This window comes from Daphnia pulicaria, chromosome 4, assembly GCF_021234035.1.
Source record: "Daphnia pulicaria isolate SC F1-1A chromosome 4, SC_F0-13Bv2, whole genome shotgun sequence".
Taxonomy (NCBI): domain Eukaryota; kingdom Metazoa; phylum Arthropoda; class Branchiopoda; order Diplostraca; family Daphniidae; genus Daphnia; species Daphnia pulicaria.
This window is the reverse complement of record NC_060916.1, coordinates 601,877-621,653: the sequence shown is the minus strand read 5'-3', so window position 1 is coordinate 621,653 and position 19,777 is coordinate 601,877. Positions and strand designations below refer to the sequence as shown.

At 43.4% G+C, this 19,777-nt stretch overlaps 3 protein-coding genes across 8 annotated transcripts in view; 1 reads left to right on the top strand and 2 right to left on the bottom strand.

The window, feature by feature from the left end:
• LOC124336387 (calcium uniporter protein, mitochondrial-like) overlaps window positions 1-19,777 on the bottom strand; it is an 878,707-nt gene that overhangs the window by 815,243 nt on the left and 43,687 nt on the right. The gene's annotated exons all lie outside the window — the stretch shown is intronic.
• On the bottom strand, window positions 26-7,741 carry LOC124336006 (brefeldin A-inhibited guanine nucleotide-exchange protein 3-like). Of its 6 annotated transcripts, XR_006916993.1 has the most exons (23): window positions 7,507-7,741; window positions 7,303-7,436; window positions 7,090-7,233; window positions 6,397-7,029; window positions 6,230-6,336; window positions 5,958-6,151; window positions 5,611-5,897; window positions 5,396-5,543; window positions 5,179-5,312; window positions 4,929-5,109; window positions 4,733-4,846; window positions 4,482-4,640; window positions 4,159-4,411; window positions 3,896-4,093; window positions 3,728-3,835; window positions 2,906-3,663; window positions 2,732-2,846; window positions 2,378-2,670; window positions 1,464-2,091; window positions 640-1,393; window positions 245-561; window positions 139-180; window positions 26-60 (listed from the first exon to the last, which is right to left on the bottom strand). XR_006916993.1 is itself a non-coding variant. In XM_046789558.1 (21 exons), the coding sequence occupies exons 1-21, from the start codon at window positions 7,601-7,603 to the stop codon at window positions 334-336; spliced, it is 5,667 nt and encodes a 1,888-aa protein (XP_046645514.1). In that variant the 5' UTR covers window positions 7,604-7,741; the 3' UTR covers window positions 26-333. The 6 variants fall into 6 exon arrangements, 3 of the variants coding, with proteins under 3 accessions (XP_046645514.1, XP_046645515.1, XP_046645516.1); XR_006916991.1 differs by having other exon boundaries at window positions 139-561; XR_006916992.1 differs by having other exon boundaries at window positions 26-180.
• Window positions 12,173-13,388, top strand: LOC124336345. The gene is made up of 3 exons (XM_046790113.1): window positions 12,173-12,416; window positions 12,490-12,751; window positions 12,826-13,388. Exons 1-3 carry the CDS (start codon window positions 12,207-12,209, stop codon window positions 13,305-13,307), a joined length of 954 nt encoding a protein of 317 aa, XP_046646069.1. The 5' UTR covers window positions 12,173-12,206; the 3' UTR covers window positions 13,308-13,388.

The following is a 19,777-nucleotide window of genomic DNA, read 5'->3' as shown; positions in this document are numbered from 1 at the left end:
CTGCTGCATACATGTGTTTCGCCTGTATGTTTTTTGACACAACTATAATGTAATCAATATCTAAAACAAAAATACATTATCGACATATTAATTCAACATTCAAAGTTTCGAATCATGCGAATCAAATAAGGTAGTTACCGTTGATCCACTGAAACGAATTTTATATTAGAACAACACAACCTATTGATGGTAAAGATTGATTTGTTAAAATAGTCTGTAAAATAAATCTGATAGAAAATTATACCATTAAGGGGGAACACGGTGAACGGGGCAAGGTATGATTAAGGGAAAATGAAAGGGGACACAGATATTCCAACGAGGAAACTGAACTGCTCAAGGGCAAACTGTGTCTTGGCAACTGTCGGATTCAAACGAATAAAGAGGGAAAAGTTGCTCAAACTCTTCGTGTGCCTTGCGCATCTGTTGGTCAGAGCAGTGGAGATTGATCCTTGACATGATATTCCAGACAATTTGGAAAGAATTTTGGACGTTTTTATCGAGTCGAGACAAGAGTCGAATAGCTGAAAGTAGCAGAATTTTCGATATGATTTCCGGGGTGACCTGACTCAATAAAAACAAGTTAATAAATACAAAAATAAAGCGATTCATTTTCTTGTTATTTTTCTTAGTATGAAATACCTTCGTTATCCTAGAAGATTTGGGTTCGACCGTGTTGATAATTCTCGTTTGCAATCTCTTCTGCCTTCTGTAGGACTCTAAAGCTGCCGCCATCTGTTGTTTAATGATATGGTCATCTTCTTGTGGAGTCCTTGCTCCAGAAAGACATTCAGAGGATGAAGGACTGCTACACTCTTCATCATTTTTTTCCTCTCTGGTGTCCAGCAACTGTTTCTTTTCGTCCGACTCTTCTATTGACCCGGACTTTGGAGTCGATGTCACACATTCGTTGGCTTCTCCTTCAATTTTCTCTTCCGTTTCCACTTGGACTACTATCGTTGTGTCGTTATCATTAGTTCCAACATTTTCCTTGGACTTGCTGGAAGACACGAGCTGGAACTCTGATGTGTTGTCAGTCGGCACGGAATCAGCCGGAGGGAGCTCATTGCCCGATTCTTGAAAGTAGAAATCGATGAGAAAATCTAGCCATTGTTCGAGATCCCTCATGTGAGTTGAATAATGCAGTGCAATGTTAGCCAGGGCTACAATAAGTAAATCCGAACTGAGCCCAGTCACTTGGGCAAGACTAGGGGGTTGCGAAAAACCGTAAAGCTTCTGGAGATGCCTCCGCATGCCGAGTGCAATCTCAAAGTCTATACCGAATTCGCATCCCAAACGCAAGACGCTAGTCAAAATCGCCAGGATCTTGGGCTCAACTGCAGCACAAGGTTGCATGTTTTCAGCAAACACGGCCGATTTCATAATCTTTTCATCCCTAGAAAAATATTTTTTGAGAAATTAAATCAGGTTTTAAATTTTGAACCTTTTTGAAAATGTGATCATACCCGGTCAGGATCGAATTGTTGTAACACACAATATTGGCGATGGTGTTGATAGCCAACTGATAAGAGAGCAAAGCGACGAATATGTTGCAGCTGCACATGGGCGACAGGGACTCGGCCACGGGTTGATTAAAGATCTGCATGGATAGATGTTGCAATCGAAATTGTTGGCGTTCCTGCTGCTCACCGGCTCTGTCATTCTGAATGAGCCTCTGCACCGCCGTGAGGCTACAGCGAACAATCAGACAAAGGGCTGAAGCAGACACTTGCCACAGTTCGCCGGAAGGGCAGAGCGTCTGGAAATGTTGTCCGCAGTTGACGATCAAATGGCGCAAGCAGGAATTGCCAATGCGCACGAGGGATTCGTCATCTTGGACGGCACATTCCACGTAGAAGAGGGTCACTTCCCGGAATAAGGCGGACAAGTCTTTCGTATCCACAAGACGGCTCGTCTCTTCGGCCGAGAGAAGTCGAGTCATGACTTCGCAGAGTAGGCCGCATACTTGTTTGAAAGTGCCTAAACTGGCGCCTCCAGTTTGAGTTGTTCGGTTAATGCTCAACAGACCAGTCAACCAGTGACTCATCCCAGGTAGAATGGAACATCTCAGGCAGAGAAGAGCAAACTCGTACTCTGTTGCAAATAATACAGAAATATTAAATGTTCTCTCATGCACACGGAAACTAGGTGATGAAATTCTGTGTCGTAGAAGTAGCTGAATACAACTTACCGGCAATATAAAACCAAAAAAGAAGAAGCAATTGATATGTTCTGGAGATGAACTAAAAAATCAAAAGCAAAGGCAAAAGCAAATAAGCAAACATAAGAAAAAATGAAATAAAATGAAAAATAAAACAACAAACAAAAAATCCGGCAAAATAATTTTTTAAATAACGACGGACAAATAGCCAATACGAACCTTGAATGTCGATGAGCAGTATTAGAGTGGCCATGACGACTTCGCCAATTGATTTTTGGACGGGATCTTTGGCGTGCGTAAGACAGCAAGTGACTCCGTCCAACAGCAAGTAAAACACTTTGTAAATTCCTGTAGGGTTGTCCCACAATTTGACCGCGTGACCAGATTGAGGCCTGATCACCTCAAACAGACTGGACCAGCAACCGTATTCTTCGGCATCCATTTGATCACGATGCTCCAATGCCAAAGCGATTAACGGCTCGAAATCGCACTCGTTAGGTAAAAATGTCAAGCTGCACAACATTTTTCGATTATAAATGATTGGCAAATTAAAAATACATTTGAACACTATACCTCATGGCAGAATAGAACACGGGCGTCTGGTGTGGTTCCCTACAGAGTTGGCCCAACATTTTGGCAAATTTTTGAAGGTTATCTAACGCCGGATCAGAGAGCTCTGCTACATATCCTATTAACAAATCCTTTAGTCACAAACACGGCAAATGAATAAAAGGCAAGATACTCAACTGTAACATTTGAGATAGTGAAGCTGACAAAGAATGGCATCCATAGCTGCATTGGCGAAAATAAGCGGATGGGATCCACCCTGTTGCACAAAAGCGGCCAGTACTTCCTTGACGGTGCTGATATTCTCAGAATGAATTAGCCGACTAGTGCTGCAGATATCTGTGGGCCCCTGGGGTGGAGGAGGCCAGCGTCGGAGGCAAGCGAAAAGTGGCCGCCATCCGGAACGAATTTCACCGCTCCAGCATTCCACCAATTCGCAAAGGGAACTCATCACCTGATCCTGCAAATCGGGATCTAAATTCTCTCGGCAAAGAACATGTTCGAAAGGTTTGAACAGCGCTTCATTAAAGTGGAAGTGAAGAGGCTCCGGTTGTTCCTGCAAAACGTGACTGATAATCGATCGCAAGATTTCCACCGAAGTTTTGGCGATGGCCGAATCACTACTGCAGGCAGCTTTGAGTAGAGTCGGACCGACGATAGCCCAACAATGTAGGGCATGATAGAGCGGCCTTCCAGTCTTGACACTCCTAAGCATCACTTCACCAATTCTATGCAAAACCCAGTGGCACTGTAAGCTGATGTTGTCTTCGTCAAGATGGTTCAACTGAACGTGACACAACTGACAAAGTTCTTCGATCAACAGCAACAGACTTTTCAGATTCAACTTGGCGGCCGCATCTTCCATGAGCAAATCGACACGTTCGCTCAGCACTCCAATAATCCGGGCCAGTAATTTACTATCCAACTGACCGGTGTTCCTGTTTGTATAGTAAAATCATAATTATTTTTTGTGAATTAAGAGTTTTACTTTATGAAACCTACCGATAATTGTCGCATTTGACTGCTTTGTCCAATAACTGCTGGATGTCGTTGTCGTTGTTGGGCAGCTGGCTTGCTGCCGTCAAGAAACTATAGCTGTCGGTAGAACTGCTAAAGTAAAACAATTTCATGAATGACGGAAACATTTATAACTTATTGAAGGTCTAAAACCTTTCGTCATCTAATCCCCCAAAAGCGGCTGAGGATAAATTCAAGTCATCGCCTTGCTGATCCTTTGAGCCAACGGAGTTGCTCAGTTTCCATTTGATTTTAGATGTGTACTGTTTCAGTTGGGTGGCCACTTTGAATCTGTCAGTTTTCCTCGACTGATAAACTCGTCTTTCCAACTCCGTCACGTACAAGCAACATCTATAGAATCCAGAAATTCAATTAGAACCTGTCGGTCAACCAACCAGCATTGTGACACAATATACCGGAGAATATGGGTCCAAGCTTCTTTATTGTAGGACGCCAGCTCCAAGCCTTTGTTCAGGACGACATCCAAGCTGAGGATGTGCGGCAGATCAATGTCAAACACGGGTTTAGATATCAATCCGGCAAGTCGAGCCTTCATCAAGCGATTCTTCAGAGACGATTTTTGTCGAACCAGGGCACTGCCAAGTTGAGGATTGCCGCAGGCGACGGAAGCCAAAAGAGAGAAGATGGTGCCAGAACGATCCTGCAATCCTGCAAAATGGGGAATTTAACGTTTTAATCTAAACGTCGATCACACGAAGAAAATGGCGAATAGCGGTACCGAGGATGTTGGCTAATTTCGCCGCATTTTGAAGACACTCCAGCGCCTGTGAAATGGCTTGGTTGTCAGTTTCGTTGGACGTCGGTGAAACGCCATTGGAATAGATAAAAAGGAACGAGTCCCAGAAGCAGGTTAGAAGACGTCTAGCAAACTTGAGACCTGTACAGAATAAGTCAATAATAATGTGGTTATGGCTAGAGGTCAAAGATTTCATTTGCGGCCGAGGTGACAGGGTTTATTAGGAGCCTGACCAGCTTGTCGACGAGGTTCCCGCAGCAGAAAGTTGGGTGTGAAGGCAAAGTGAAGTTTGCGGCAATCGGACAGGAAGCAAGTCGCTTGTTCTGGGCACTTGACTTGTCTGACATCTTTTTTGTTTGTCGCCAAAAGTTCAAAATGATCGAATTAAGGTTCGTTCAACTTCAAAGACCAAGTTTGACGTCCGTATACCAGTCAGAAGATTGATAAATGCGCAGCTGAACATCATCGATGTGTTGGAATCGGCATTGACGTTGAATCCTGCATTGCCGATGACGTCCGAGACCAGGACGCCTTGATAGAGTTCAGCCAAGAACTCGGGCGTCAAATAAACCAATATTCCGCTGTTGAGAACGCTGGCAATGAAATCATCCTGCAAGTTTGAAGTTGATGGTATTTACAGTCTCACAAGGATAACTTCAGTCTATTCATTTTTAAATACTTCGCTTTGAGCGACGAATCCAGTACGTGACGGGTAGTATTCGCGTTTGGCAAGCTCAAAGTTCAATAAAAGAGTCACATAAGTGGCCAAATAGATTCCGTCAGCATTGAAAATGACGTGATCTTGCCCGGCATCTATAGATAAAGCAATAGGACCTCGTTACTAACTTATTATTGGGCTACAAAACTTTGAGAGTGAGTCAACTACTGCTTCATACCTTCACAATAGTTGGATGCGAACTGTTGGAGAGCCAAATCCACTTCGAGTGGACTGCGCCAAGAGCCCAGATTGGGAATGAACGATTGGAGATCTTCTAGGAACTTTCGAGCGGCCAGTCTCTCCAAATCAACGTGATTTGAACGGGCCTAATGAACCGGCGGAGCCAAAAATCAATAACAAAAACATTCACATCGAATCACGAAACGAATTTACCGCGTATCCATCGTTGGCGCCAAAAAGTTCGATGTCGTTTTCAGGTTCCTTGTCTACCGATTCGACGTCTTGGTCGACGATTTCGGGTCCTTCCGTCACACCAGAAGTGGTGCTGCAGTTGTCGTCATCATTGTTGGCCACCACAGTTTCCGCTGCCTCCTCATCTTCCAGCAAATGGGTGAGATCGATCATGATGGTGGGTGGCTTCACAGGGATAGTAGTTTGATCTTTCAGCAACTGCTCATAGGTTTTTGGCAATCTTAGCCTCGTTGGGTAGCTTAGAGCGCCTAATCAACCCATAAGTGTAATTAGAGGCCCTTGTTCCCTTTTTTGAGTTTCAAACATACCAATATAGTCGCAACTTTCTAAATCGTCGTAGAGCAAGTTAATCTTTTCCATGAAGCTATCGGATATTTGAACAGAAGTTGGGGAGCCAGTCAGACTCAATAAAGAAGTCAACAGCGTATTTGCACAAGTTAGAACAATGGTCCTCAACTCGACATTATCTGTTTGCATGCTTTCCTCCATTCCGTCGAACAATCTGAAAAGTAATAAGACAAAAATCAGTGTAACTTGTTATCGAATCAATCATCAACGAGGCGAAATAATGATATCATACACTCTGAGAATCCCGAATTCGTTTGGTTCAGGGAAAGTTTCGTGATTACTTCCCTCCACGAGGAAAGGTCCGCCGATAACCAACAATCGATGAGGCTTGGAAAAGACCTAATTACACAATATTATTAGAGCTTAGTGTGTTTCATTATGAGATAATCCTTCGCTTACCTCTTTGATGGTTTTGAACATTTCAATTCGAGTTGCGATATGATCGGTGACCAGTAAGCGGTGGAAGAGGGATTCTAACGGAGCTCGGAGTACGTTAACATTGCCAAAGAGACGCAACAGCTCACAACCAATGCTCGCCACACATCGCAGCTCGGAAATTTTGCTGTCTGTAGTGGCCGGAGCGTTTGGACAGGGAACACCAACAAGTTTCAGAAGAGTGGGACAAAGGGTTCTCCAAACAAAGCTGTGACTTCTCGAGTTTAGCACCACACCATCAGGCAAATTGCTGAGCAAAGCTTGAATCGACTCGAGAGAGAATTCGACGGGGAAAACTTGAGCCGTCACCAGACCATCTTCTAGCTTGTCGCATAGAAATTGGATGATTGGAATGACTTGATTAACGTCACATTCACCAGGGACGAGGTTTTGGGGGTTAAGCGTCACGCTGATGGCGATATTTTTGCCAAAGGTTTGCAAATTTTGGACCGACGCTGTCTGAAGAGCTACTTGATGTTTACGTGATCTTATGCCTCCGCTCTGCCCCATGTCTAACAATCGGGTGAGAAGATCTACGATGACATGTGCGTTTAAATTTAGAAACTTTGACTCCAGGCAAGCAAAACTAATATAAATCTACAGAGAAAAAGGCTCAAGTTAAAATTTTAAGTTGAAGCAATAAGAATAAATAAGTACCTTAGTCATTTCAATCTGAACTTCTTCTGACACTTTTACCCAACTGGGAAACGAAAGACAGTCCAACAACTGGGAGAGCAACCACTGGCTATCATCTGGCGGATCACAATGTTTTGAAACAAAATGATTGTCTCGTAACAGTTTCTGAATTTGAAAATTAACAATGAAAAGTCACAAAAAACAGGTAGAAGTAAAATATGTGTGTAGTGATACCTGAACACCCATCAGCCCAAGCTTCAGTAAATGTCCTGAGTTTGAAACAAGGGCAGAATGAAGCGAAATGAAACACTTTTCTCGTAGCTCATGTGGTGTGCTCTGCATTAACCCAGTTTGAGATTCTAACATTTCTGAAAATGATAAACATTAAAATCATTACATTAAGAAATGGAATTCACGAAGAATGGTACGAATGTATACCTAAAGCCACTTGACTCTGTTGCTTAATGTGCAAGAAGCCACGTCCTAGTGCTTGCGAATCCCGAACGAGACATTTTAGTAGGTTCTCCATGGCCATTTTCTGCACTAAAGATGAAAGGAAAGTGCCTTTAATATTATCAATTTGTGTACAGGCGAAACAGTAGGGCAGCAACTAGGACCGAAACACCAAATCAATAACATTGAACACAACAGTCTCCAAGAGGCAAGAACTAACCTGTTAGTTGGATGACGTCGTCTGCTTGTAACTTTTGTTTTTCCCAAGCTTTTGTTTATTCTTTTGGCGCTTCGTTCGAATGGTTTCAGCGACTGCCAATGAAAATGGTTTCTTTTCTTTTTAAAAAAGGTGTAGAACTATATTGTAACGAAATAATATTATTCTACAGAAAAAATAATTCGTTCAAATCACGGAAAAATGGGAATAACATGCTCTTTGTTAGTCAAACAGTTTACAAAATGATAATGTGCTACCGATGTAAACACGGAAATAAATCAGTCAGATATACATGTGAAAGAGGAAAAGGAAACCGACAGAAGCATAATATTGACGGATTCCCATAAATTCTATTGAAGTGATTACAATAAACGACTAGTAGCTGCCTTTTCCCATGTTCGTATTATAATTCCGTATAGCTCCAAAGTGGTTTTGTTTCTTGTTTTTTTTTTTTGTGATAATCGTTTAAGAAACAAAGGAACAAGCAGAGGCAATTACGACGTCCAATTCTCGTTCAACTGCTGTAAGAGTTCTTGACGATCGCCCTAGTCCGTGACTGGACCTCATTAAAAATCAACAACTGACCCACCCGACTCCGACTACACCTTAAACCAAAAGCTAACAACGACCCCACCGTCTGACTCATTCCCTTTGTACGAAAATAAAAGAAACACCAAGAAGCAAAAAAAAGTAAGAAAAATGAATATGTTGGGGTTTCTTTTATCTTTTTGAGTCAAAAGTTAACGAGGTTCAGATTTTAAAAAGCGCGCGTATGTGTAGAACGTATTGGAATTCAGTCAGAGCAGCTTTAGGACTCGGTGTCGTTGCTAACTGAGTGAAAGAGTTAATGGAATAATGAGCATTTCATTATACGAAGATCAACGCCAACTGACTATAGTCTCTCCCTGTTCCCAAGTGAATTTTTTACGAGCTCAGTTCACGTTGAATCAATGAGCATCTCGGTGCGTGTTGCGCTCTGTCGATATTTACAGGGAAATATATGCGCTACGTATACGACAGCGAAAGTTTAATTAACCAAAAAGCAAAAAGGGAATGAAGGAGAAACCAAGGAGAGACTATCGATCTTGTTAATGTTTAGCGTGGCTGTTCATTTCAGAAATGGCTGATACAGAGGCGATCCATCATCACTTGCAGCGCAACTGAAATATCGCCCATTTCGGCGCAAACATTTTCAACGACTAATTATTGTTATTGCGAAACTTTTTTGTTGATTCATCAATAAAATTTGAATCGGTTTGGAAGACGACGTCTAAAGAATTTGCGCCCGTCGTCATTTGTCAGGTCTCAGGCCGGAACCGGCACCTGCGAGATTTTAATATTATCCACAAAAGAAAATGAAGCTTTTGTTAAAATAGTCGTTGCTTTTGTGTTGCTTTTTTGTTCAGCCAATGAGAAAGCAGAACAGCAGAGAGAATCAAGGGGATGAAGGCGTCGTTATTGTGCAGCTGTGTTGGAATAATAAATGGGGTGGTGCTGGTTGTGGGTCGCACGCGACGTCATAAATCAATTGAGCGTGTCGTTTCATCAATCCCCGCGGCCCAAGTTTTGTTTCGCATGGGATGGAGGTGGATCGTGGATGGAAAGAAAAAGGTGAAAGAAGAAAACAAATTCCAATTCAAATGAGAGGATCACGCATCTCTAAATTATTAATTTATTCGTTGGCGCAGTCAATGGTAGGAACCTCGTGAACTGAAACCAATTGTTGGATCCCACGCATTTCATCAAATAGGAACGAACTGTCATCTCTATGCACGGTTCCTCTCCCAGTCCTGGGGTAATGATATCACGAAGCTTCAACAGCAGAAGGGAGGAACGAGTCCGGTGATTCTCTGAATGATTTTTTGATCTCGGCCCGTTCTGTTTTCAAAGGGCACGGATCAATTTTATCTTGGCTGCACGGGACTATGACGATTTGTGAAGGACAGCAACGCAGTACGACTATTCTGACCCCAGTATTTATAGTTCATTCAATGGCGTGCAGATACGCCCTTTTATTGGACGAATCTTTGTTGAATTCTTCATTGCATTTGGGTCAAATGCCATTAGGTGAGTGGCAGATGGCAGTTGCTCCTTCATAAAACTTTCGTGACTGCGTGGGGAACTGTTATTAATAATTGAACATTTGAACAGAATAATTCGAGTCAACCAATAAAACAGCGACAAATCTCTCGAAAGGAGATTCGCCATTTTATGTCGTCGTTCCTACAATCCCGGTGTGGCGCTAAATTCAAATCACACGACAAGTTGTCAGAAAGTGAATTACATTAATTGTCGAGTCTCAATCAAATAAGTGACACAGACACAAGTCGTGTGATCTGTGACCTTTGCAAAGTGAACTGAGTGATTCACTTGTCCCGATTAAGGATCTACTGGCACGGAGTTGCAGACAATTTAACCAAAAGTTTTGGAGGTTGTGTAAGACAAAAGTTGACGAGAGGCGGTTACCAGCGGTAACGCAGTGGAAACGGAAAAGAAAGAAAAGAAATTTTGAAACAATTTGACGTTACACGTCAGCATTTCCACTGTACCAGAATGTCAAAATATTCGCGATTCAATCCGTTCTGCAATTATAGAAACTGCATTGCATCAATTATTTTCTGTTCCTTATTACTTATTCTACTTTGATTTCATTTTGAGATATCTGAGCTGGGCGCTGCGTGCCAAACGCCAAAATTCAGTAAAAGGCTTCCTATCTCCTTTGCATCTCGCATGAGGAGAGGCAGATCCACTTGATGAGATTTTCCAACTTATTGTCAAAAGCTCTTCAATCCCAAACTGCAAGCGCAGAGTCTCCAATATCCAGCACCACCAGGGGCAACGGGCGGCCATTGACTGGGCTGGACTTAATCAAGATCCCGCATAAGCGCCTGCTGTTTTTGTTTTGTGTATACATTCGTTCATATTGGCGTTCAGCTCGTCACGACAATGAACGAACGAAGAAGCGGCAGAGTCACTGGATCTGCTGAGTCTGCTGGATCTGCTGCCTCTTGGGCATGGCCGGATGGACAAAGCTCATCGACGAGCCTTCATTCAAATAAGCCCGGGATTGCATTACAACAAGATGAAAATAAGGGGAATAAGGCGCTAGCCGGACAGCCAGACGGCCTGGTGTATATTAAAAACAACACCAAATTAAGGAGAAGATTCAAATGGAATTAAAAAGAAATGAGCAAGAGGGAGTCAAGATTCGCTCGGTGATTATTGTACAACTCTAAATAGGGTTCTCGGAAGTGCTGCGAGTCCGTCCGTCTGTCTGTCCGTCCGACTGTGGAAATTCCAGGAAATCGGGCGGAAAGGAACGACGACCCGGCCCGACGGCGGCTGAGGCAAAGTCAACTCGACTCGGTGCGACTCGGACAACGGCGAAATGAGAGGAACCCCACTAAAAAAGATGAGACTGTTGTCCTACCCCTGCTGGCCCGGCTGCTGCTGTCGTTATGGGATGTGCATTATTACTACAACATGGAGGAGGAACGAGCGGGAGTCATGGCAACGGGCGTTGATGGTCTGTGATGATAAGCGACGCCGGGGAGACTGGGGAGGAGGGGATGAGAGGCGCGTGCTCTCTGCTGGCTAGACCGACTGCGGACTATACAATGATGTCGACAACAACAACAACAAGAACAACAACGTTGTTAATGTCCGTTGCAACTAGGAGCCAGAGCACTAGTGGAGTCTGATACACACAACTCCACTTTCCTTGATGAAATGAGTCAACTGATATGTCGGCCACTGCTGCAGGCTAGGCTAGACTGGGTAGTACCACATAACGAACGCCAACGACCCGAAAGGCTTTGGGACTCGGCTCCGACCCGAGATGTGACTCGGATTCAACTCTATTCAGTTACCAAATATAATAAAATTACGTTCATCTCATCCGAATTTACTAAAATTAATAAATTAGCACGATTGATTGATTTTCTAATTGACGACACGATTGATTGATTTCAACAGTCCAGCAGACCTACATCTAACACACGTGTAGCAATCGGTAACAACGTCATAACCTTTGTTACTAGGCCCATATCTATATTATGGAATGATTTGTTTGAAAAATTGATTTCGGACATTGTACATACATTGATTAGGCTACAACTCGTTATATCTATTACAAAAACTACGTATGTCTAGGATAATTTTAACTATGATTGCAAGCACAAATGAAGCAAGAAACGCTTTAATCACGAGACGAACAACGAATTCTGGCTGGCTATTGGCTATTGACTGCTACTGGAAAACAAATACGTATTTCGAAAGTAAAAAAGGTTATTTCCCTTGATTAAGAAACACTGCATATTGATGTGACTTTGTTCACTATAAACTGATGGACTTTCTTATCTAGATTAGGGGGAACTCCATCCGCCATCACGTACAGCTTCAAAATGTCCTATAAATTGCGCATTCAGCAGGAAAACAGGATTCATTCGAAAACTTTGCAAAGAAGAAAATGGCTCGTCGTCAACTTTCCGCTGCCACTTTGATCCAATGTGCCATTTTATTGGTATTGGTTTGGTCAAAGGGGACTGCTGCCATTTCCTTGGAAGAGAAATTGCAGCAGTTAGAAGAGAAACTAGAGTCAAAATTGGCTCTAGTTGAAGCCGAAAACGTTCACCTGACCGGAAAAGTAACACAACTGGAACTCCAACTACAACAGCAAGTGAGTCCCTTTTCACAACTCATTTTCTTTTCCATTGTAACGCGTATTTCTATTAATTATTAATTTTATTTAGGATGAAATCAAAGAAACTTTGGCATCCAAAGTGGATCAACTAGAATCGCTTTTGACTACTCTGCAAAAGAATAACCAGCGACCAACCGTATTATCCGAGTGGAAAGATGATCAATCAGCAGTGGTGACCTCCGATGGAATGCCAACATCGTGCAGGGATCTGAGGATACTCGGGCACCTCTGGAGTGGAATTTATTCGGTCATGGGCAATCATTCGGTGGAGACTGTTTACTGTGACTTCACCAAAGTCCTTGATGACCCAGGTATTATTTACCAACATACGATCCCATGAAATTTTAAAATGAATTCAGCCTATTGTAATTCAATTGTCAATCAGGGTTCGAAAAATGGATTGGCTACACCGACGTCAAATCAGCACGCACGTATTTTTACGTCCAGAGAGAGACTGATTTCAAAGTCCTCAACACTCCGATTCCATTTGAGATAGAAAGACTCAACGTAGGAATGGCCATGGATTTAACTTCGGGAATCTTCACGGCACCTCGTACGGGAACTTATTTCTTTTCCTTCACGGGAATGGGACATTTCATCACCTCGTCGGCAACGAGAGTTTACGTGTACGTGGGTCTGTTTTTAAACGGCGATAAAATCGGATCGGGTCTGGTCGACGAAGCCAACACCGTCAGTTATCAAAACAGTCCGTTGATGATCCAATCGACGCTCAATTTGAAGGAAGGTGATCAAGTGTGGACGGCGATAACGACTGTCACAACAGGCATGTATTTGCACGACAGCACTAATCACTACACCCATTTCAGTGGGTGGATGTTAGATGAAGACATCTACCAGTCGCTTTAAATTACCCAACAAACGCAAAGACGAATGTTTTTAACCACAAGTAGAGAAATATTAGAGAAATATACTGCAATGATAAAATGACCCGAGATAATGTCATCTCTGTTCGAAAATAAACATACTTCACAACCACTGGTCACACCAATAAGAAAAAAACGGCAGTCTAACACAAGCCTAGCAGACAAAAAGTTAGAAGGTGAGATAACAGAAAATGCACAACAGGGTCTGTGTGGCTGCTCAACATTTCCCTAAGCATCTACAGTAGTAGTCGAGTAAGTAGCAACTCAATTAGAAACAGACCGGAGCGGACAATTATTAAAAAACCACGAACGGACTAGCGCATCAAGATCCAGCCCTTTATATGCCCGACAGCGGCAACAGCTACAAATGTAATTTGCTTTTTTATGTTTTTATAAAAACACGAAAAACACTCACAGCAGGAAGGAGCTATCCCGTCTTTTAATGTGCTCTATAAAGTTATTGCAAGAGTATATAAACGCGTGGATCGCCCATCTCTGTGGCCTCACGTCTGTTCGTTTTAGTGGCCTGGCGCTCGTCTTTAGGTCGTGACATAAAAACACAAATTGGTGGAGAGATGACTGTCCACTTGTCCAGTCCGGTCGGTCGACATCATCATATAAAGTGCACTGACGACTGACCCTGCATGAGAAATACGCAAATAGCCGAGGAGATTCTTATTCTCATATTTGTGGCCTTTTGCTCTTTTCCACACAACGCGAAGGCGATTTAGGCGCTGCATAAAACAACAACCGCGCAATCTCAAATGGCCAACGATTGCGGATCAGTTGAACAAGGCCGGCCCTTATCTGATGGGCATCGGGACATGTGCCGCTCAATGCTGGCCTTATTCACTATCGGACGACGATGATCGGGTCCCATATAAAGACGAGGTCCATCCACCAGAAACAAAAGAGCCAAAAGTCTTCGATTAAATCGTGGCGGATGCAAAAGGGTCAGCGGCGCTTCACCGTCGTCGTCTTATTGATCGGATGTCGAGCGGCAGAATAAAAGGAGGAGGTGGGGGGATAAATAACCGCAGACACGCAAAGTAAACGGAGGGAGAGAAAAAAAAGTTGGACTCAAATGATGAATCACGCGGCGCCTTTTTTTTGCGTGCCGACGATAATCTCGTGACAAAAAAATTCACGAAAAGAAAAGGGGGAAAACAATAACAAAGTTCGGGAGAGAGTCGATGGGGAAACAAGAAAAGAGGAGGCGGCATAATCGGCAATGTCGTGTCCCAACACACAAGAGAAACTTAAAGCGCTGCCGGTGGTGGTGGAGGTTATATTGTGAGTGTTAATGGCTTTTCAAATAATCAATTTCGTTTCTTTCACTTTTTCTGTTTTTGTAGCCAAGGCTGACGGAATTCCAGTGGGATGGAACTGGGAGGATCAAATTCAGCAAAGTTGAGTCCTATTCTGTCTTCGTCATAAAGTCAAAACTTTATGGACGCCAGGGACAGTGTCCAATGTCAAGTTTTAAAATAAAAAGAGCCTGTGACACGAATATGCGTCGATGTCGACCGGCGCTCCGGCAGCAGCCAAGAACAGTTAATCGCTATATGACTTCATGACAATGAGGCCCAGCTCAAATAATTGCAATGGCTTCATTTTCTATACCGGCCACAGCAATTCCCAAAAATTTGCCTTTGGTCTTCCGCTGCCCCCGTGAAGTGGAAACCCTTTGAAACGCCCGCCGTACTTGCATGTCGTCTAGATTTTCTGATGTTCGTTTTTGTTGTTTCTTGTCCGCGTGACTCTGTAAATAATTCCTTTACACGGCCGCCATTACAGCAAAGGGGGAAAAAAGGAATATTAGTCTAAAGGGAGTTGGTTGCGTAACAAGGCAAAACCGGAAGCATATATATCTCTCTCTCCACCGACGTCTTGTACGATTATATGGGATGCCCGTAAAATAATCAGCTAAGCAAAGTCTAACAAAACAACGACCCAGCCCTATATTTAAAAAAAACAACCGACTGCACGAACGGGAAATAATCCATTATTTCTTGTTTTTCCATCGCCCTAGTGACCAGCAGGGGCCCACTGACCCGCCTCTTAAAAAGACGCCGTCACATTTCCATGGAAACCAAATTTAGAACCCAAAAGTTAGTCAATTTTGATTATAAAAGAAAGTTTGATAGTTGTTTTGAATTCCGGCTGATGGATCCCTGAATGTTGCTGGATGAGGGGGGGGCAAAGGGAATGAGCGAGTGAGTGTTTGTGTGACTCAGCCGAGTGATGCGTCAATGTCGCACCAGCAACAGCCGACGGAGATCGTTCCGTTTCTTCATGGGACGAATCGGTTGGGTGTCGGAGTGTCGGACACACCGGCCGTGCACATGCCGTGGCTTATTCATCATACGACCATCAACTGCAACGTCCTGATGCACGTAACATTCAAAGAAGCAACACGAAAAGATTCTCAATCAGAATAAAAACAACTGGCGGATCGAAGTTGACCAGCAAGTCCAATCGTCGGACTGGAACTTTTCACATCATCATCCGCCCCTTTGGTTGTTACGGCGGCCAACTCGTTGACCGACACTTCCGTCCTCCTCCCCGTACATCCATCCCACCCCACATCTATTCTGCACGCGTGTCGCCACATTTGTCGAACGCTCCGGGTGGATTCCAGAACTTTTTCGGGTGGAGCGTCAAAAGAAGAAGAAAATTGGGTAAAAACAGAAAAGAAAAAGTTACGGAATGGAAGAATATCATTTCCATGCAACTCGTCGGTAATCCAATCGACTTTTATTCCTTTCCGTGGGGGTGATGAAGTTATTCCCTTTGGTTTCTCTTTTTTTTATTTGACTCGGTGCAACGCCCGGCAACCAAGGCCCGAAAAAATCCTTCCAATGGACGTTTCTCCGTTTGTTCTTTCATACACGACGAACCTTTTTGATAGGCCAACTCGTATGTACATGAACATCATCACATTAACCTTAAAAGGAACTAGGCCTCAGCCTCAGTTTCTTGTGCCATCTGCATCACATAGGCCGTGTACTCATTGGCAGGATAACGAGGTCAATCACGTAAGTACAGCCGACTGCCTGCGTTGGAATCAGAAGAAGAGACGAACACATTTCGTTAAGGGGAGTAGGCAATTATATACGAGACTACACCATGTGTGGTGTAGTTGATCAGGTTACATGTACGGGGGGGGGGCACCGGAATGTCGTTTTTCCCTTCGTCAAATGCAAAGCAGCAGCCATCAGTCGTCGGCGGCTCTATTTGCATGAAAGAAGAGGATCAAACGAAAATGAACATTTTCATTAAAACGGAATTTGGATAAAAAGAAGAAAAGAAAAAAAAAGATGTGCGCCGGTCGGCCCATCACATGGCGACTGCGCGTTCTCCCCCTGGACGGCCCAACGTTTCCATCGCAGTCGCCGCAGTGGCACTGGCAGGGGGGAACATGTCGACGTAACCCCGCAGTTGCCATTGAGAGGCCGTCCAGTGTGGAGCTAAAAAGTGGCAAGATCCCATCAATCGGTTGTCAATTCAAAGCAACAACAAAAGTCATTGCCATTTGTGCGTTTTTTAAAAAGGTCAGATATTCACGTGTCGATATAAAAATAATTTTGATTCAACTGGGAATAAGTGAAACATTTCGGAAAATTGTATCGACATTTTTCGTCATCCTCGTCATATTAACATTCAACTGGTGATTATTTTAGTCCCTGCGGCTTATTCGATCGGCTATTGGTGATGTGATGTCATTCCTTCTACCGATTTCCGGATGTTCGATAGGCCCAATCGTCAACATGACAAGTGCATCAGTGACAGCATTACACTAAATAGTTGTGCATTTCGGTTATTTCAGTGGCTCTAAAGAAATTCCTCCCACAATCTGCTCAGTTTACCTTGTCTATAGAGGAAAAGTGACATTCCACCCATTCAGCGCAGGCCTTGCGTTCCACACTCAGGTAAAAGCCCCTGCAATTTCATGTTTTATTGCTCTTGAATAGTTAAGTAAGTAGGCCTAAGTAGTTGCTACGTATTATTATTCTCTCGGTTATTCGGGCATTTCCAACAGCTGCAACCTTTTCTCCCTTTTGGACGTCGCCGACTTAAGTCACCCGCGTCCTGAACGACGGACTCGATTCGGCCGGTCGACCCGAGAGAAAACGGAATGGGGTGCTGGGCGAGGCCAGGGGATTTAGCGACACAGACGCTCCTAATGTCATTACCGTGCAACTGTTTTTCTATTTTACTGCTGCTACTCGCAACTGGGCACTGAACTGTATAGTGCCCAGTTGTCCGTTGCCCAGTGTCCATTGTGACCGACTTATACTGACTAAGTGCAGTCCGCCGTCGCCGTCGTCGTCGTGCTGTCCGTCCCGATTCATTCTCTTCTTTTTTATTATTTTATTCGCCTTTATCTTTTATTGCTGGATGTTGTCGTCATCCGTTTAGTTGTTGGCCGTCCTTCTCTTATCTTTTGATTGTTCGCTGATTCAATCATCGACGATCAACTGACCGCTCAACGTTATTTTTACATAAATTTGTCTCGTGAATCCGCGTGAATCTATCGGACAACGTGAAGACGTCAACAACGGAGACAAACAATCAAAAAAGTTGAAAAGATTCAGATAAATTTTTGTGGGGAAAAATAGAAGAGACAGTACACTCAAGGCAAATGTTTTAGCGCGCATTGATTCAAAAAGAAAAAAGAAAAGTCGAAAATTGAACATTTGCCATCGATTGAATTTAGACAAATGGAAACGGTCAATGGCCTGAAATAGTTTTGATCCGCCATGTCCGCTGTTTCCATTTGCCTGCTATTTGCACAAAAGACAAAAGTCGGTGCTTGACTTGATGACGTCCGCGTTTCTTTCTCATCACATAATGAGAAATTCCCGCGTGATATTCCCGCCCATTGTGACACTGCGGCATCACGATTCTAAACAAGAGGAGAACTGCAGCAGTGCCACACGACCATGGGGGACAAACAGGAGCGTGAGGTCTACGTGTCCACCAGCAAGGGGACGAGACGAAGGTGATTGGGTATGCAGCAGACCCCGGCACATCTGCCACTCTCTCTAGCTGCTCTTTCGTCTGGTCCTACCTAATAGAATTTAGGGCCGCAGTCTGACCCATTTGGACCATGACGAATAATCTTCCGTTTCCCATTACGGAATGTTCAAACATTAACAACATTGTATATTTGATTGCTGTTCGGATGCAGTACTAGGGAAGATTAGAATGTCGTCACCCTTTTGTCCGCCCACTCATTTTTATTATGCGCTTAAATTCCCAACGATCGCAAATAAGAGAATGTAAGCTACGAAACAGCGAGAGAGTTTCAAAGGTGAACAAAAAGTAAAAGTCAATATCTTCACGTGAGATTCTTTTTCAACATTTCCATTTTTTAAAGTTTACATAACGGCGACGGTTCGCTTTGCGCAACTGCGAGTCAAAATTGACATTGCGGTAGAATAGTGGAGACGAAATTTTAAAATTTTACCTGCGCTTTCTTTAAAAAAATCATACGGCCAAGAGAAGATGCGATATGCGATGCGATGATCGTACGGCCAAGATGCAACGGAAAACGCAACGAACAATCAACTCCTATCCAATAAAAATGGGATTCGCCAGAAACCTATCAACCACAATCTCAGCTGTGATCGCGCATAGCCGGAATTCAAGCGGAGCCGTATATTCTGGTCCATTTACTATTTACCTGCGATGTCATCCAGCCTATGAGCGATGTGACGCACAAATTGAAATATTGCTGCGGCTAGAAACTCTGAGTGTTCCGGTTTGAACTTTGTCGCCCTTCCGTCCTCCTCCCACGTCGCGCGTGTAGTTCCGGCTATTAATCAAAGCTGAATGCGTCAACCAAAAGTTCACGCCTCCATCACGAGACACTCCTCATCTTTTTTTCTCGTGAGAAATTCCAAGAAATTCAACATTTTCAGAACATTTATTTTCTTTTCTTTTAAAACTTTTGAGTGGCAATTCGCCGTCGTTTGTGTCAAAGTTATATTGTCGTTAGTGTCCAAAAGTTACGACAATTCACTAGAGGACATTGAAAAGTTATCGGACGCTGAAGTTATTTCATTCCATTCAGTCTTACCGAAAGGAAGACCAGACCAGAAAAAAAAAGATGAAATTCAACGTTATAGCATTTAGAATGGTGGTTGAACATTTAAAAAAGATTTCAAGCTATAGCAACAAATTTGGCTTGATATTGTTGGAGCCCTTTTAAGGGAAATTCACCTTTAGCTGAGCCAATAACTTCTCCGACCGTTGAAAAACGAAATAAAAAGATTTACAGACTGTGTGCGATAGAAAACCCAAGTGCAAGGAACCGGAAAGAGTGACGTTTCTACAACAGACGGGATCAGGGATGTCTGTTGCTCTGTCAAGGAAAAAGACGCAAATTCAATTACGACGCATCAGAGTAAAAGCAACGTGATCCTGCACGAAACTGCAGCCGGTGCA

Bases quoted from the DNA above. Each gene is read 5' to 3' on its own strand.
- LOC124336345 (XM_046790113.1), top strand. From the start codon at position 12,207: ATGGCTCGTCGTCAACTTTCCGCTGCCACTTTGATCCAATGTGCCATT. The intron at 12,417-12,489 runs GTGAGTCCCTTT...AATTTTATTTAG, and splicing joins AACTCCAACTACAACAGCAA to GATGAAATCAAAGAAACTTT. The intron at 12,752-12,825 runs GTATTATTTACC...ATTGTCAATCAG, and splicing joins CAAAGTCCTTGATGACCCAG to GGTTCGAAAAATGGATTGGC.
- LOC124336006 (XM_046789558.1), bottom strand. From the start codon at position 7,603: ATGGCCATGGAGAACCTACTAAAATGTCTCGTTCGGGATTCGCAAGCA. The intron at 5,313-5,395 runs GTATGAAGCAGT...CTTTATCTATAG, and splicing joins CGCATCCAACTATTGTGAAG to ATGCCGGGCAAGATCACGTC. The intron at 1,394-1,463 runs GTATGATCACAT...ATATTTTTCTAG, and splicing joins AACAATTCGATCCTGACCGG to GGATGAAAAGATTATGAAAT.